This window comes from Zootoca vivipara, chromosome 6, assembly GCF_965207765.1.
Source record: "Zootoca vivipara chromosome 6, rZooViv2.hap1.1, whole genome shotgun sequence".
NCBI lineage: Eukaryota > Metazoa > Chordata > Lepidosauria > Squamata > Lacertidae > Zootoca > Zootoca vivipara.
The window spans coordinates 2,674,105-2,691,913 of record NC_142589.1 but is presented as its reverse complement, the minus strand read 5'-3'; the positions used below and the strand labels follow the sequence as shown (position 1 = coordinate 2,691,913).

The window sequence follows — 17,809 nt, the reverse complement described above, 5'->3', positions numbered from 1 at the left end:
TTCAGGCCATCTAGCTTACACCAGAGTGTGTATCAGTCCTGACTCCTGACTGACGGTGCTCCAGATTCTCTTGTTGACGAAAGTGTGAAAGAATGCAGTAGTTAAATTTTAATGAATAAGTTGAAACGAAAAAATAAAAGGCTTCCCAATCTATAAAATGGTAGACTCGGATATTGCCTTTGAAACATTAATGAGCTTGAAAGCCCAATTTTGCTTAGCAATAAACATTTAATACTAAATCAGCTTTTGGATAGAACTGGGATGTAGAATTTTTCTTTTCTCTGTCCCTCATTCCCACCCCATTTGTTCCAGACCCTTGGTTTATGGGGGTTTCTGACAATTCAGCCTCCTTGGTTCTGAGATGTAGCACCACACCGGACATGCAAATTTGAAAGGAGGTGCAATTTGCATTTTGTATATGCTTGTTGGACATGGTGTTGCTGGAGCAGAGGTGAGAAATATAATTGCCATGTTGGGGGAGCCATTTGGGGTGGGTGAGATCCTCAGTAAGGGATAAAGGCTCTCTTTGATTAATTCAAGAAAAAATACCAAGCAGCACATTTTGAGAGTATTTATTTATAATAACTGTACCAAGGTTATCAGTACAGACATAACACTCATATTTTTAATATTAAATGGCCACTGGTCCCATCACCTCCTGGCAAATAGAAGGGGAAGAAATGGAGGCAGTGAGATTTTACTTTCTTGGGCTCCATGATCACTGCAGATGGTGACAGCAGTAACGAAATTAAAAGACGCCTGCTACTTGGGAGAAAAGCAATGACAAACCTAGACAGCATCTTAAAAAGCAGAGACATCACCTTGCCAACAAAGGTCTGTATAGTTAAAGCTATGGTTTTCCCAGTAGTGATGTATGGAAGTGAGAGCTGGATCATCAAGAAGGCTGATCGCCGAAGAATTGATGCTTTTGAATTATGGTGCTGGAGGAGACTCTTGAGAGTCCCATGGACTGCAAGAAGATCAAACCTATCCATTCTTAAGGAAATCAGCCCTGAGTGCTCACTGGAAGGACAGATCGTGAAGCTGAGGCTCCAATACTTTGGCCACCTCATGAGAAGAGAAGACTCCCTGGAAAAGACCCTGATGTTGGGAAAGATTGAGGGCACTAGGAGAAGGGGACGACAGAGGACGAGATGGTTGGACAGTGTTCTTGAAACCACAATGTCAGGGGGTTGTTGCGGCTACTCTCGAGTAAAGACGCTCCAGTCCGCGCTGTCTTTAAGAGTTTTATTGTGCATACTACCGTATTTACAGTGCAGAGATAGCAGAAAACATGACTGCCTAGTCACTTTCAGAACCTGGCAATGACTTCCGTCTGCCTCAGGGCCAGCATAAAAGCCTGGGCACCCCGAAATGCCGCCCCTTAGCCCTACGTGTGGGCATGCGCCTCAATTCAGGCGCCAGAAGGAGAGATCGCCCCTCTTGCTGCCTGGGCTCCGACGTCTCACTTAGCCCCTCATCCGCTGTCCGACCAGAGGGTGCCGAGGCTCTGACACGTCTCTGAGCCCTTCCTGCCCGCTCTGTTCCCCAGCGCGATGCCAGAGCTCGGACAACTCCCTCCCTCCCGCTCTATTCCTCATTCCCTCCTCCTGACTCACTGCTCGTGCTATCGCTGGGTGAAGTGCTGTTCAGGATGACAGGGGGAGGGTCCCTGTAGGAAGTCCCCCTAACAATGGGCAAACCTCGTGCATATTTGTATGGATACAAAGTTTTTAAGAGTCTTTATTCAGGCAATTTCTCAAAGTTGCATCCAGAGTGTGGAAGGCCACCTGGTCACCATTAGAGCCCATCAACACATGTCCTGGGGAAAAACACAACAGGAGGAAGAGATGACAGGGTACAGCACAGGGAGAGAAACAGAAACACCATGGAAAGGGGGGGTGGGAAGTCGGGGGGTTATTATGTATTGAAATGTATGTGTGAAATTTTGGAAAACTTAATTTAAAAAAAACTTCACAAAGGAAAGGAACAGTGAGGAAGAAGAAGGAAATCTATTTATCCATTGCAGCAGTGCTACTGTCAAAATGGGTCAGCAACTGTAAGGAAAGTGTGAGCAGCCCATCCTCTGATGACAATGAACAGGGGAGCAGCTGGAAAGGCTTGGGCAAAACTAACCTGGGAAGGTTTATGCTGAATAGGTTTTCCATCTCCCATGCAAACTAATATAGTGAGCGCAGGCGGGACACCATCAGGTGAGGGCAAAACTTTCACCTTCATGTTCCCTCATTTTCTCATTTTCTCCAGTCTTAAATTCACTTCTCCACATTTCCACATCAGTTTGAGATTCTTAAAAAATAAGCCCACATGAAAATTCACTAGAATTTTAGTCAAATTTATCCTAATATTCACATGCAATTTTATGTTAATATACACTAGTTTGAAAAGTAGTATCCCCTAACATAATGCTTTTTGTGTTATTTTCACCAATGCATACATTTTTCTGCATGCTTTACTATGTGCATTTTTGTACTTGGCTGAAGATCTGCATTGCAAAGTCTGGAGAAGCGCAAATTTCAAAGGACAACTGTTTTGGTTCACATATCTGTTAAACAGTGTGAATTAGACAGCATTGCCTTTAAATTCAAATTGAATCATTTTTTCCCCTATCCTTACATACCACCTCTAGAAAATTCCCTCAGAGCAATCCTGAGTAGTTCAATGCAATCAGGCAGTGATTAGCTTATAGGACATAGTTTATAGGACATACATGAGGGTGGAGATGTTGTGGCTGTTTAGTGGAAGAAAACTACAATGACCTACCCTCTTAGCTTTGCAGAGATGGTTTCCCCCCTTTTGATAATGAAAAGAAGAAATGTTAAATTTGGCCAAATCTTCAAAACGTGTTGGATATAAATAATCTCGGGGGGGGGGGGAGAGGTTGCAAAGGTTTCAGCAGGTCCTGAAGCTGCGGAGGGACCCACCAAACTTATCAATGGAAGAGGCTGAGTGTGAGGAAAGCATCTCCTTCCCCCAAAAAAGACCACTGCCATAAAAACACAGCAACCCCAGCATTATCATATTTTGTGGTCATTTTATTCCTCTATAGTGGCCCTGGAACAACTCAACTTCAAGGGCATTGGGAGGTGGTGAACCAAGATGTTTCAGGAAACCCACCCCCAGTACATATTGTAAAAGGGCCCCCACGGTAGGCATATGTGGTGAAAGGGAGCACCATCATTTTGCCCAGAGTCCCCTCAACCTTAGAATCCTAGAATTGTAGAGGGAAGGGACCACCAGGGCCATCTAGCCCAACTCCCTGCAACTGAGGAATCTTTCGCCCAACACTGGCCGTGAACCCACAACCCGGAGATCAAATGCTTCCTGCTCCAATGATGGAGAGGCAGTCTGATTTGGGAATGACTATCTGAGGCTTCAATGAGTAAATGGATTGGGTGAAACTGGCCTAACTGGATCAGAACAGTAAACCAACACAACCGCAAGTCTCCTACTGGCTTTCTCAGATTTGCTTTTCCTCTGTTCCCTCACCACTCCTCCTCATTTGGGGTTCTACTTTTGGTCATAACAGATGAGCTCCCCCCTTTAACAGTAATATATGCCTGACCAAAGTCCTGCCATTCACCTTCTCTGGCCTCCTACTAAAGAAATAAAAACACATTGGGCATCTGACGCAACTTGGTTCAGATTAAATCAGAATGAAATTGGCAGTTTGTAGCCTTTAGGATCTGGAGTTTCAGAGAAGGCACTGTCTCCATGAAAGGAGTCTTACGAAAGAAGGTTATCTGGCAATATCCAGATTGGAAGAGGCTAGACATGCTCGTCTTTCCAGGACTGCTGAATCCTATTCACCCCTTGCAGAGAAATTATGGAGGCAAACCCTTCCCGGAAACCACTGCCAGTAAGAGCTTGAAGGAAACACAAGTCAGGCTCCTTCTTTTGGGCCCCAACATCACACTGGCCTGTCCAAATTGTAGTGGCTGGAGCTGGGGCCCAAGGCTGGATTTTGAGGAGATCCATAGTTGAGGGGGGCCTGTGGCTGCTTTGCTCTGAGTCTCAAACCAGCCAGGCTTGAGTTGCAGGGGTCTCTGTACAAGTATTGTGATGCACTCGGTCCATACGGTGAACTGGGAGGCCCAGGAGGGCTTGCCAGACTGTTGAAGGTTTCCAGAGATGGGACACCAGATGTGGAGGCTGCTGAAGCTGCTGGGAACACACCTTGGGGTGTAAAGGAATTGATGTTCATGGAGTTGAAGAGCTGGAACCCTTTGCTATGGATGGGGTTGGCATGCAGCCCCTTGGGAGCCCAGGTACTGTAGGCATAGGTCGGGTAAAGGTCCTCATACGGGTTCCTTGTCAAGACGTTGAGCTGGGAGCTGAACGCCCCTTTACAGAGTTCTGTCTGCTGATGACGCTCCTTTTTCCGCCACTTGGCTCTGCGATTCTTAAACCAAACCTTGAATGAGAGAAAGAAAGAAAGAAGCTGAAAGGAAAACTCTACTCTCTAATGCAGTGGTCCGTAAGAATTCAGTGGCTGAGTAAACTGATTAAGAATTTCCTTTTGTCCACATTTTTAATCAAACTGACTTAATTCGTTCCTCACAGACAAAGAAACTGGCTGATACAGAATTATTGTTCAGATTTAGTACTTCTCTGGATTTTGTGGAATTATTCATGGCTCAAAAACATACAAAAATGCCTCATGAATGTGCATTTTAGGATAAAATACATTTACAAGTTTACATTGAGTTTTTTTAATTGTGCATATGGAATTGTTGAAAACCACTTTGACATGTTTTATGAAACTGCAATATACAGTGGTACCTTGGTTCTCAAACACCTTGGTACTCAAATAACTTGGAACCCAAACACTGCAAACCCAGAAGTAAGTGTTCCAGTTTGCGAACTTTTTTCGGAAGCCAAACATGCTCCGTTTTGAGTGTTCTGCTTCCGCTTTGAGTGCCACACTTCCATTTTGAGTGTCACGCTGAGGTCTGTCTGTTTTTGCTATTTATTTTGTGTTTTTGTGGCTTTTTTGTTTTGTTTTTGTAACTGTGTGGAACCCAGTTCAGCTACTGATTGATTGACTGATTGTGTGACTGCAGTACATTGTTTATTTCTTTCATTTTATGGATCAATGGTATCATTAGATAGTAAAATTCATGTTAAATTGCTGTTTTAGGGGTTGTTTTTAAAAGTCTGGAATGGATTAATCCATTTTGCATTACATTCTATGGGAAAGCACGCCTTGGTTTTAGAGCTTTTTGGAACAGACTTCCGGAACGGATTAAGTTTGAGAACCAAGGTACCACTGTACAAGTATTTATCAAAAAAATCATGAAATCGTTATCATGATATGGACTTCAAACCAGTTTTGGACGATATATTGCCCAGTCCTACACCCAAACCACCAACCCTGAGCTTCTGTAGGTGACAGAACTACCAAGAGGGCTCCCAATGCAGATCTTAACCTTCAAGGTGGTTTCTATGGAAAGAGATGGTCCTTCAGATATTTTGGGCTTAATCATTTAGGGCTTTAAACACTAATGTGAACATCATAAATTGGGCCTGAAAATGAACTGGCAACTAATGCAGCTGTTTTAAAACAGGAGTCTGTGAGCTCTAAATGGAACCTCAGCATTTTGGCCTGATTGAAGTTTCTGAGTCATCTTCAAGGGCAGCTCAACATAGCGAGTGCGTTGCAATAATCCAGCCTGGAAGTTACCAGAACATGGAATACTGTGGCCGAGACATTTCTATCCAATAGGCATCATAGTCTGTAGATCAGGCAGAGCTGGAATAAGGCACTCCTAGCCACTGAAGCCATCTGAACCTCCTGGGACAGAGTTGAATCCAGGAGCACAGTGCAGACCTTCTCCTTGCAAGAGTTTGCAGCTCCATCTCCCAGGTGTGACAACTTGAGCCACGTAACACCTTTCTCTTTTCAGAATTCAGCTTCAGTTTATGGGCCCACATTCATTCAATCACTGCCTCTCCTGATTCAGATGGGACAGAGAGATAGAGCTGGATGTCATCCATTTATTTGACATCTCACTCCAAATCTCCTGATGATAGTTCCCAGCAGCTTCATATATTGTTGAATAGCAGGTAGGGAAATATGGAACCCTGCGGGACAATACAAGTCAGCTCCCTTGGCGCTGAACAGCAGCTTCCCATAGCTATTTTCTGGAAATGGCCCTGGAGGTAGAAGTGGAACCACTGAAGCATAGTGCCTCCAAGCCCCACCTCCCAGAGGTGCTCCAGGAGGATACCATGGCCGGCAGTATCAAAAGCTGCTGATGGGCCAAGGAGAATGAGCAGGGTCACACTGCCTTTGTGTCTCTCTAGACAAATGCCATCAACCAAGGTAGTCAAGACAGTTTCAGTGACATGGCAAGTGCTGAAGCCACTGGAGTGGATCCAAGTAATTGGTTTCCTCCAAGCATGCCTGAGGTTGGACCACCATTTAAAATATGATGCCTACAGGACAGCATGAATTATTATTCTCTAATGCTGTGGTTTTTTTTGGGGGGGAGACAATATTCACACTACACATTCTGAGTGACTAAAAGCTGCCTGGCTGCCTGCCCCAGCAGAAGCGCCACAGCTGCCAACTTGGTGCTTCCATTAGTACAACTGCATTGCCCTGACCTCGCTCCTGCCCTGCCCCAGCCTTCTTTAGAGGCGCCTCTGGTCTGGTGTTTGGTTGGTTTTTTGCAGATGTATTCTGCAGCATGTCATTGAAGCAATAATTGTGCCACATATTGTAAAAGAGACAATATTTCATGTCCCCACCCCATGTTCCCCCAAAATTTCAGTTTTCCAATTGGAAAAATGGGAGACAAGACATGGGGGGGGGAATGGGGTGTTGCTTTTTTCTGACCCCCACCCCAGCTTTTGCATCTCTAGGTACACTTGCTGCCTGTCTCAACACAGCTCCCAGCTCACCCTAATCCTGGGCTCTGTCAGATTGGTCCAGCCCGCAATCTCCTCCCTGGTGGTCATGTCCGGGTAGCGATTCCGTTGAAAAGTGGCCTCCAGCTCCTGGAGCTGCTGGCTGGTGAAATGAGTCCTCTGCCTACGTGGCTTCTTCTTCCCAACGTTGGCCTCCTCCTCACCGCTGGAATCTGAAGATTTGCACTGAGAAACCTCACCATTCTCTCCTGTAAAGAACCAGGAACATGGGAGATGTCAGCATGTACAGTGGGCATCAAGCTCACCACCTGCCTTCTGTATTGATTTTATGGTATTTCATGCTTTTTGCATTCATAGATTTTATTGTACACCACCCCGATTTCATTTATTATATTTCTTTGCCACTTTTCACTCACACGTGTCACATGACAATAACAGAACAGAATGGCATAATTACAACACAAATCATATAGAATAATTGACAAATCATCAGTAGAACAACGATCTTCTCTAAAACACTCTCAACAAAACAATTAAAAAAATAAGTTAAACAGCACAACTTTCTGCATTGAAAAAAAGTAAACAAACTGGAGAGCACTGGATGGACAACTGGGAAAACAATGACTAGTAGAGGACTAACAGAATAACCCAGATTGAGCATCTGACTATTTTTAAGAAATATTGTACATCCAACTGACAGCTGGGTATCTTTTTATCTATTTCTTTCTCTTTTTTTCTGTCCTTACTTTTCTCTCCCTTGGTAGTTTATTATTATTCCCATATTATTTCTCTCTCTCTCATTGTACTTTGGTAAGAACTGCATACAGATGAAAGGGAAGGACAGTTGGGACCCTGTGTGAGAGGCGGGTCAGGAGAGCTCTCCCAGGGTAGGAGGCTGTGGGAAGAGAAGGATGAGCCCAGGTGAGAGTTGGGAAGGCACACTTTCCTCTGTAGGGGATAAAAGCTAAGTTATAGTGATGAGGGAGGATCTTGTAGTTTTTTCTTCAGTTTCTTCTTTCTTTAATTTCTTCCTTCTCTTTATTTCCTGTAGATTGATTTCTTTCTTTTATTGTGAAAACTTCAACAACAAAAAATCAAGAAACTCCCCCCCCAAACAACCAAAAACAAACTAAGCATTGTTGAATACATCTATTTTGTATAAGAGACAATCTAAAGTATTTTTCTAAATAAATAATAGCTACCGTATGTTCTCTAGGGGAAAGATCTGTAGAGGTACCTAAAATGAGGCTAATTTTGCTTACTTCAAACATTACAAACAGTATTTTTATTGCTCAACTGGATAACTTGGAGTAACTTTCCACCCAGGAACCTTTTAGCACAGCTGTGCCACTGACTTTCTGCACTATAAAAATTATAGTTCAACACAATACTTTATAATGCTGTACTGCCCCCCCTCCCCCCGGGAATTGTACATTGAACACACCCACAGGCAAAAGCAGTGCTTTTTTTAAAAAGAAAAAAAAGTTGCTGGTACTCACCATAAAGTTGCTACGCCACACTTTTAACATTTGGGGGGAAAGAGGTGACAGTATATATTATGTATCCTTGAATACCCCCAGAAAAATGGCACTAGACAAAACCCTCCTATAAAGCTTATTGAGAAGAAAATCCCTTTTTATGCTATATGCTTACATTTTATTTAAAAGGTTCGCAATACATCAATTCTATAGATAAGGGAAGGAAAGAGAAATTTCAACACAATACAGTACAAAATAAATTTGCAATTCAGATAAACCAGCAGCAAGTTTCCCAACATTAGACTCCTTCTCCTTTAAAATGTGTAAAACTTATTTACAGACCCCCTTAAGACACTGTCACTATTCTACATCCTTACATTTTAAAATAGTCCTATATTCCTAGTGATCTATAGTAACGCACTTAAGTAACACCTAAGGAAAAAATTGTCCTTAAGCAGCACTTCACATTAGCTACTGAAACAGGTACAATTCCCAAGTTAGCTGCACATTTGTGCATTTCAGCTGGGCTTGTGTGCTGAATCCTGTGTAGCAGGTTCCAGTGAAATAAAGAAGTTATTTTGGAGTACTGTAGTGCTGCCACCATAAAAGTGGCGATCTCCCCCGTAAGTTCACAACAAATAATGTTAAATGGACATTAGTGGCAAGGCAGAAAACTTGTAATTATCACTTCCTTTGTTCAAACCCAATAGATTTGTGCATTTGTCCACGATTAAACATGCATTCGTAGTTATACTAAGAAACTCATTTATTGACAAAGACACAGGTTGAGGAAGAAGAGCAATGGCAATATCATGGAAAAGGTGACAGTATGAAATGTTAAAGATAGTTAAAAGTAGCAGTTGTGAGAGGGCAAGACAAATCAGCTACATTTATTAAAACAATCTGTGGGGGTGGTATCCACTCAAGTTTTAGTCAGAGCAGACCCACTTAAATTAATGGGTCTAAATTAATGATGTCCATTAGATTCAATGGCCCTACTCCAAGTAGAACTAACAAATGGATACATTCCTGGGTCTCAACAAACAACACACAAACATTTTTAGGATCGCCTAACGTTATTACTGAAATCTATGGTAATACTGTCAGTGGTAATTCTACCACAGTTCTCTGAAATCAGGCAAAGCATTCCACTGTTGAGGAAAAGCATTTCTTGGAAGGGGGTAACTGAATTAAGAGTCAAGATTAGGGCAGACTCTATACTTTGTTGGGAAAGGTATCTTACATTAAAAGCCACCGCGCAAAAATGTGCTATGCATCCTTCCTTCTCCATCAAAGTGTACGGAGCCACTTTTTCAAGCACCTGTGCTCTGTTTAACCATGAAGTGTAGCCAGCATAGTCAGTCAAGGCTCCAGAAGTTGACCCCCTCCCTCATCTAAAAGACACACGAATAAAGTCTATTTCACACGAACTTCAACCATTTTTGATCCAGATTCTGTTGGTGAAGCTCTGAAATTCTTCATGTTCAACTTTACGAATTATCTAGATGTTCATTTCAAAACAGTTCCAGGCAGGTTACTAAGCAAGCCAATGTTTCCTAGGAGCATTCTGCAGACAGATTTGTGAAACCGGATTCCGGGGTACGTGCTGCTGTTCGGGGCTCCCTTCTAGGCTTCCCAACTCTGCCAGGTCTTGAGGCTCATGACGTCTGAGCTGTAATTCAAAAACTGAAAACGCTACTGGAACGGGGGAAATGATGCCAACCCATCTTGTCCCATTTCAAGCCCAGGCGACTATTGGCCTTTGCACTTGGGGGCTTCGCTCCCCCTCCTCGCCGACTTTCAGTCCCGCTTCCCTTCCCGCCATTGCCGCGAGCCTTCGTTCCAGGCCACGTAGACGAAGAGCGCCAGCACGACGTGAACAGCCAGCACAGCAACGACCGCGGCATAGAAATAGCCGTCTCGGCTTGACATTCCCAAGGCACCTTCAAACAGGTAGGCCTTCGAGGAGAAATACAGCCCAATGGGCAGCAGAATCATTAACGTTGTGAAGAACAAGAGCGTTCTCAGGGTCGAAGCTAAGGAGCTTCCCTTTCTGGGCTCCAGGGCGGCCTTGTCCTCGCGCTCCATGACAGAGAAGAGGTGCGCCTTTCCGCCCGCCGCCTCTCCGAAGGGAACAGAAGAAGCTGCGCGCGCAGAGAGCGTCCTGGTCAGCTGACGCCTTCCCTTCCCACCCTCCACCGCGGCCGCCGGTCACGTGACCAAGGAAAACCCTTTTAGCGATCGCTCTGTGAAACGTTCCTTCCGAGTTGATCGCTGTTTCGTTGCTTCCAGTTCCAGCGTTGCTGAGCATGGGGGAAATCAGTACTGTAATGAATTGCCCTTTAGTGAATCAGTTACTGTTCCCTGGGAGGGGTTTTTTCATTTCCCCTTTTATTTATTTTGTAGGAAAATAAGCTATTTCACATACAAAGGAGAGAGAGTTTTAACTTTCCCCCGAGTGGGCAGCAAAAATATTAAGGACAGTTACCATATTTACTTGAATCTAATGCTCACCGTTTTTCGCGGGGATTCGAACTGCTGACCTTCCAACACATAGGACCTTTTGTTTAATTTCCAAGCAAAGGGTCTGCTGGTTTCTCTTTAAGGTTTCCAGACTCAAAAGAGAGCAGGGCAATTAAAGGCACAGAAGTCCTGTCCTCTATTGAGTTTGGCAACCCACAGCGCCACCTGCATCCCATACTTTCCTCTTTCTAAAATACATTGTCGGGGACAGCCCAATGATGTAGCAAAGATGCTTTCTTTTTACATTAAAGCACTGTATACAGCTGCTTGGTTTTTTAGAAGTGAAGCAGCAGCACACAGGGGAGAGAGGGTGTCCCCCTTCCACATCTAAAATAATCACTCAATAGCTTTCAGCCTTGTAAAGTGGAGAGGATGGGGTGTCCATTTGTACATATGCTGCAGGCTACCGACAATTATTTGGGGAAATGATGTGGTTAAAACTCTGGGCCGGCCCTCACATTAAGCAGAGTGAGGCAGCCGCTTCATGTGCCGGATGTGAGGGGTGGGAAGAGTGGCAACAAAGTGCTAGATGGCAGAATTTTTGTGTGCCACACAGGCTGCCCTCTGCCCCCTAAGCTCGCCAAATATCCTCAGGTTTTGTGAAGGACACGATCCTAAAGCAAGTTTCAGCTGTTGCTGCTCCAATCAGCTTTTCTATATGGAAGCAGGAGAGGCCTGTGCCACCTCAGGCAGCAAAATGTAGTAGACCAGCCCTATTAAGATCCTCGTCTCCCCTAGTGCCTCTGCTCCAGTCCGAATTTGATCCCTCTCTTTGGTGTGGCTGGGGAGATTGGTGCTGAGGCAGAAAAGCCAAGTGTCTCCCTTCCCATCACCTCCACCACCTTCCCATTGGTACAAATATTTTTGCACTTAAGAAAAAAAAAGTTGACACCATTTCCTACCCTTTCGTGGCATTTCAGATCTGCCCCTGTGTGCCAGCTGCCCTGGCAGTGTCAGGCATGGCTGACAAGCACCTACCGGTACAATTGCTTACTCTGTCCAAGCCGCTGGAAGTGTTTATGAGCATAACAGGCAATAATGATAAACAGGAGTTTAATAACTTTCTCCTTTAACCTAAGCTAATCCTGGGTACTTGCAAAGACTGGGTACTTGCAGCAAGAGCGATTACCCCAGGACAGGCTGTTCTGAGACAATTTGTTTGTCATTCACCTCTGGGACGCTGATGTTCTCAGCTAGAGTTAACTGGCCAGTTTCAGTCTAATATACTAAGCTTTTCATTGGCTCCAGTCCACTTCCTGCCTCTGTGAGGTGAATGGCTACTCCAGAGAAGAGATCGGCAAATCTGACAGTTTCAGTTTCTCTCAAATGGAGTTCTTCACATTACCACATTGGTTTGCAGGGTTGTCTTTAAAAAAGTGAAAAAAATCTTTGAAAAAAATCTGAAGAAGTGTGCATGCACACGAAAGCTCATACCAATGACAGTTGGTCTCTAAGGTGCTGCTGGAAGGAATTTTTTTATTTTGTTTTAAAAAACAAAACACTCATGAAAATTAATCAGCATTTTTGAATTTCTACTGCACAGATTTTTGTACACAATCTTGCCTAGTAGACACATTTTTGCAAATGCATTTTCCCAGTTATACTGCACTTTTCAGTAATTTTCACTAATATATGCATTTTATGCACAGTTCACCTGAGTATATACATTTTTGCACATATTACTCGGCTGGAGAATTGCATTTCAAAATTAAGAGAAGTGTGAATTTTAAGGAATGGTTATGTTTCAGTTCAGGGATTGTTTCAGAAAGTGTGAATTAGGCGCTGAATCGAATTGCTCCCAATCCTTATTAGGGGGAGGGCCTTTCTCATCAATGACACTCCAGGTACACCTTCAGTGCCAGTTGAAGGCCTCTTTGTTCTCCCAAGATTTTAAAATCTGAATTTCTATCACACTGATTGTATATAAAAAAGTTCTGCAATTGTTCTTATAATTTCTTTCATATTGAAATTTATAATTGTGAGCCACCCAAATAATTGTTATTGGTCAGCCTCTATAAATTCCTTAATAATTATTGTAATTGAAAGTACAGTATATCTTTTTCTATATCCCTGACTAACACAGCTCTCTAAAATACCTGCTCTGACTGAGTAAAACAAAGACCTATCTTGTATGTCAATCTGGGTAATTTCTGAGAAGCTTGCAAGGAGGGCATGAAAACAACAACTATCCCATTACTTGTCTCAACACTTGGTGCTCAGAGATACACTGCTTCTGAACAGGGAGGTTCCATTTAGCTATCATGTTTAATAGCTTTCTTGTGAAAAAGTATATCCTGAATCTGTTGCCTGCCTGTCAACTTCAATGGGTGACCCCATGTTCTGGAAGGAGAAAGGGACAAACATTTAATTCCACTCTGCCTTTTCACAGGAGGCATCATTTTTAAAAGCCTCTTCCACTGGCACAAATTTGGGGGGGGGGGATGTGCCATGTTGTGACATGTGACATGTTGGCTCTGTGAGCCAAGAGCACCTGTGTTTTGGATGCTGTCAACATTTAAATTGTAAGCTCTTTGGGGCAAGGGCTTGACTTTCTTGCTAATATTACTTTGCCTCCCACCAAATGCAGTACTGGAGTACAGAAGAGTATAAACTGTCTGAATTAGGTCAAATCTCTGCAGGGTATACTTGCCCTTTCTACTTCCAATTACTCTTGCATGGCTTGAAGTTGAAGCAAAGGAAGGATAGAAAATATCTCAGGTCAAGAGAATATAAACAGAAAAACAATTATCTATTAATACTACTACAGAAACCATGCAGCTCTGAAGAAAGATGGTCACACCAGCAACTGGGCCCAAATATAAATCAGATCTTAAGGATCTGTGGTGTTCCCGTTGCCCATTTCAAAATATTGTCCTAATTTGCTGTTCTTCCCTCACTTAACTCGGTTTCTTTGCCACAATCCCATATATTTTCAGGATTTATTCTTGGCCTCCCATTCTTGAATCCCAGATAACTTAAGCCATAAAAACTCCAGCTCCCTGGTTCTTTAACTGCAGTTGTTAACACAGTCTGGAATCTCTGCTCTAGACTCTAACCATGCATTGAGAAAGTGGAAACTAATTTCTCCCTTTGCTTCTCTGGTTATATGGGCAGGAGTTTGGATGAGGCTGGAAACAAATGCTACTTTTCTCAAGAGAACTGAAAGAGGGATCATCATTGCTTTATACATGTACAGTACACTCACCCAGGTTTCACCACTGGCACCCAGGCTTTGCAGGTATAAGAAAACTGCCGGATAGGTTGTGCAACCAGAAGTGACAGTGGAACAGAATAAGTACGGTAACTCTTTCTCTCTTTTTTCAGTTCCCTTTACTTGCTTCCAGCCTGCTGCAAATTTATGACGTTGCTCATCTGTGCTAACTAAAGGATTACTTTCAGAGGCACCACCACTCCCCGAACCAATGGCTTGGGAGCCCCCAAGAAAGCAGGTCTCTTTGACTCCATCCATGCCTTACCTCCACTCTCTGTGCTGGGTGTCCCAGCCAGAGCTCTCGGTGGTATCCCATCGGTGGCCCCATCTACAGCTTGCAGCAATGTTGACATACTCCCAAAGGTGCAAAGACAGGTCCCTGTGTTCAAGCCCCACTGCTTGGAAGCAGAATCACGATGCCTCCTACTCCACAAAATCTCTCTGGCCGGCAGAGCCTAATGCGTCTCTTTTGCTGTGCTGATGGGAGATGACGAGCATGGAACAGGCCGTCCGGGCTAAGCAATCCCTTCCCACTGGCTCTTTGAAATCAAAATCCTTACTGGTTGTGAACCTCTGTCCAGGGATCTCCGTTAGCCATATTCTAAAGGCTTAGCTTTCTTCCACCAGGACCACCTTAAGGTCTGGTTCTTCCCTCCACCAAAGAGGTTTGCAACTTCTTAGGGGCTATTTCGCTCCCAGGGCGCTGCTGTTTTTCAACCCACCTCCCCTCTCTCACATGTTTATTTCTCTTTCCCAGGACTGGCGTGTTCTTTAGCTCGGCGGGAAGAGGGTGTGTGTGTGTCAAATATCAGGGACAGCTGAGTGCAATCTAACCAGGTGCCAATCAGGCATGGTCTCCACAGCGGGCTGGGGAAGCTGGATGTGGGGATGGATGAGAAGATGGCAGCTGGGGAGGCCAGTGTTTTGTTCAGCTTGTGCTCATTGGAGGAGGAGACGCTGAATGTGCACCATTTCAGCACCAGTTGTCTTTCTCTGTTTACATTTCCCATTTGGAGTTTCATTCATCCTTGTGGCTTGCCTCTGACACCACTTAATGGGAGAAAAGAAGAACTGTCCTGTGAGAGGAGATCAAAGGTCCATCGAGCCCAGGATTGTGTTTCCAAGAGTGAGCAGTCAGCTGGCTCAGAATATAGGGATGGGGGAAAGACATTCAGTTTGGTTCACATTTTTAATGCAAACTGACCTAGTTTAAGGATGGGAGAGAAATTCCATTCAGTTCGTGTTGAAAGGCACTTATTCAAAATGATATGCAAACTATCCTTCAAAATTCTCACTTGTCTAATTTCTGCAATAAAGAAATTCTCCAAGGGAAAAAAATGTGTACTGTACAAAAATTAGGGGAAAGTGTGCATAAGAGTGCATGTATCAGTGAAAATAACATAAAACTGCATTATATTATGAGATGTGGGTGGCACTGTGGTCTAAACCACTGAACCTCTTGGGCTTGCCGACCAGAAGGGCCAGCAGTTCAAATCCATGCAACGGGGTGAGCTCCTGTTGCTCTGTCCCAGCTTCTGCCAACTTAGCACTTTGAAAGCACACCAGTACAAGTAGATAAATAGTACCACTGTGGTAGAAAGGTAAACACTGTTTCTGGGCACTCTGGCTTCCGTCACGGCTTCCACCAGAAGTGGTTTAGTCATGCTGGCCACATGACCCGGAAAGCTGTCTGTGGACAAACGCCGGCTCCCTTGGTCTGAAAAGCAAGATGAGCACTGCACCCCATAATCACCTTTGATTGGACTTAACCGTCCAGGGCAGGGTCCTTTACCTTTACCTTTTTTACCTTTATATTACGAGAAATAGATTTCAAAAATGTGTATAATAAGCAACATTGCAAGAAAGTAAAAAAAAAATTAAAAAAAATCCTTCCAGCAGCACCTTAGAGACCAACTAAGTTTGTCACTTCTTCAGATACATGCACACAAAAGCTCATACCAATAACAAACTTAGTTGCTCTCTAAGGTGCTACTGGAAGGAATTTTTTTTATTTTGTTTTGACTACGGCAGACTAACAGGGCTACCTATCTGTAATTGCAAGAAAGGTATGAATTTGGATACTGTAAATGTGCAGTATCATGCTATCAAATTTTCAATAGGACCTAAAAAGAATATTTTGAAATGAAGTTCCATGGTCTGGGGAGGATGGTCATTCCCTCTCCTTTGTCCTCAGACTTTGACACACAGAGATATAGTGTCTCTGGACACAGGGATTCCATTTAACTATTTTCACAACAAAATGGTGCAGCGCAGAAGGTTTCTGTTCACTACATTCCACTCCCCATCCCTATTTCCCTCTAATATGTACAACTGCCTGAGATTTCGTCTGGTCAATTTGGGAAGCCAGTCATCCACCTTACACCTCCTTCCCACCTCCTGAATAGTTAGTTAGCATTCGGTGCTCACTGAGTATGCTCAGTCTTCATTGGCCTAATTTTGGAATTGCCCCTCCTGCATTTCTTATTATTCTTTAGGGGGGGCATTTGAAGGGTGAGTGGGCCCACTTGTGCCCAACTGAAGCTACATAAAATCTTTGATTTCGTAATTGGTGCTTATAGGTAGCTCCCACTTCTGTCACAGAAGGCCCTTTGCTTCTGTGAATTGGGAAGTTACCTAGCCAGACAGTAGTTCTTTCTACTTTTAAATATAGCTATGTGTCTCCTACCCCACCCCACCCCCAGCTCTTTCCATCCATTGCATTCAATTGCTGGACTGCAACACTCAGCAGCCCCAGCCATTGGCTATGTTGACTGAGGCTGATGGGAGCTGTAATCCAACAACATTGGGAGGGCTTCAGGTTCTCTGTCCCTGGCCTAAAGCATGTGTTCTGTGATACAACAACACCTTACCTTGCATTGTGCACTGCAGTGAACCCAAGAATGGGAACCATGTAGGCCAAAGATGCTGGCGAGATTAGAAGCTAGGTGGTTATTGGATGGAGATACAGTCCCCTTCCAAACCATCAGGCAGATCTCCCCAGGCCACCAGCTAACATGGAGCGGAGGTGGGCAAGCAGGAAGCCTGGAAAGACTGTCTCTTTTGTCCAGGCTGGGCATCCTCTGAAAGACTGACACAGGATACATATAAGATGCTGCTCCTACAGCAGCGGCTAATTAGGCCTTGAAAGGTGGGATAGTTGCTTCTCTGCCATCCTAAGGATAAAGTCGGGTTTCTACATTTCCTTTCAGTTGAAAGATTGAAGTCAACGGTATGCTCTTCACTTCTCTTTCTCCTCCTCCTCCCCCAAGATATTCAGACAGACTGGCCTCTGCAAGCCACTTGGGAATCTCTTTCCTCTAGGCAGCTCAGGTTTTCTGAAATCCATGGCACTGACACCATCTCTGTAGTCTTTATCATCAGCCTTCCATAAAAGAGTTCCAGACGGTTCTAAGCATTCTAAGCATCTCCTTTCCAGACTTCCTGGGGCTCTAACAAGGGTCTGTAGGAGATCATTGGAACTGTCTTGTTGGGAAACCAGTTTTTGGAGAGTGTTGAAGGTGGCACAAGAGAAGAGGGGTCATATGCTCCTACCACCATTATCAGTTAACAGACTTTGTAGGGTTTTGTAGAGGTTTAAAACTCAGCAAAAGCTTGTTTGACCAGAGATGATAGGGAGAGAATGAACAAATGGGTACAACAACATGGGAAAGGATGACTTAACCATACTACATATGATCCTGCCTTA

The 17,809-nt window shown here is 44.0% G+C and overlaps 1 protein-coding gene and 1 pseudogene across 2 annotated transcripts; both read right to left on the bottom strand.

The window, feature by feature from the left end:
• Nucleotides 1-556: 556 nt before the first annotated feature.
• On the bottom strand, nucleotides 557-15,102 carry LOC118087356 (pituitary homeobox 3). Its single transcript, XM_035119923.3, has 3 exons — nucleotides 14,369-15,102; nucleotides 6,925-7,139; nucleotides 557-4,432 (listed from the first exon to the last, which is right to left on the bottom strand). The coding sequence occupies exons 1-3, from the start codon at nucleotides 14,454-14,456 to the stop codon at nucleotides 3,929-3,931; spliced, it is 807 nt and encodes a 268-aa protein (XP_034975814.1). The 5' UTR covers nucleotides 14,457-15,102; the 3' UTR covers nucleotides 557-3,928.
• LOC118087357 (vacuolar ATPase assembly integral membrane protein VMA21 pseudogene) lies at nucleotides 2,338-10,525 on the bottom strand (annotated as a pseudogene). The gene is made up of 3 exons (XR_015950415.1): nucleotides 9,613-10,525; nucleotides 6,925-7,139; nucleotides 2,338-4,432 (listed from the first exon to the last, which is right to left on the bottom strand). The product of XR_015950415.1 is annotated as a vacuolar ATPase assembly integral membrane protein VMA21 pseudogene (transcript).
• Nucleotides 15,103-17,809: the final 2,707 nt, after the last annotated feature.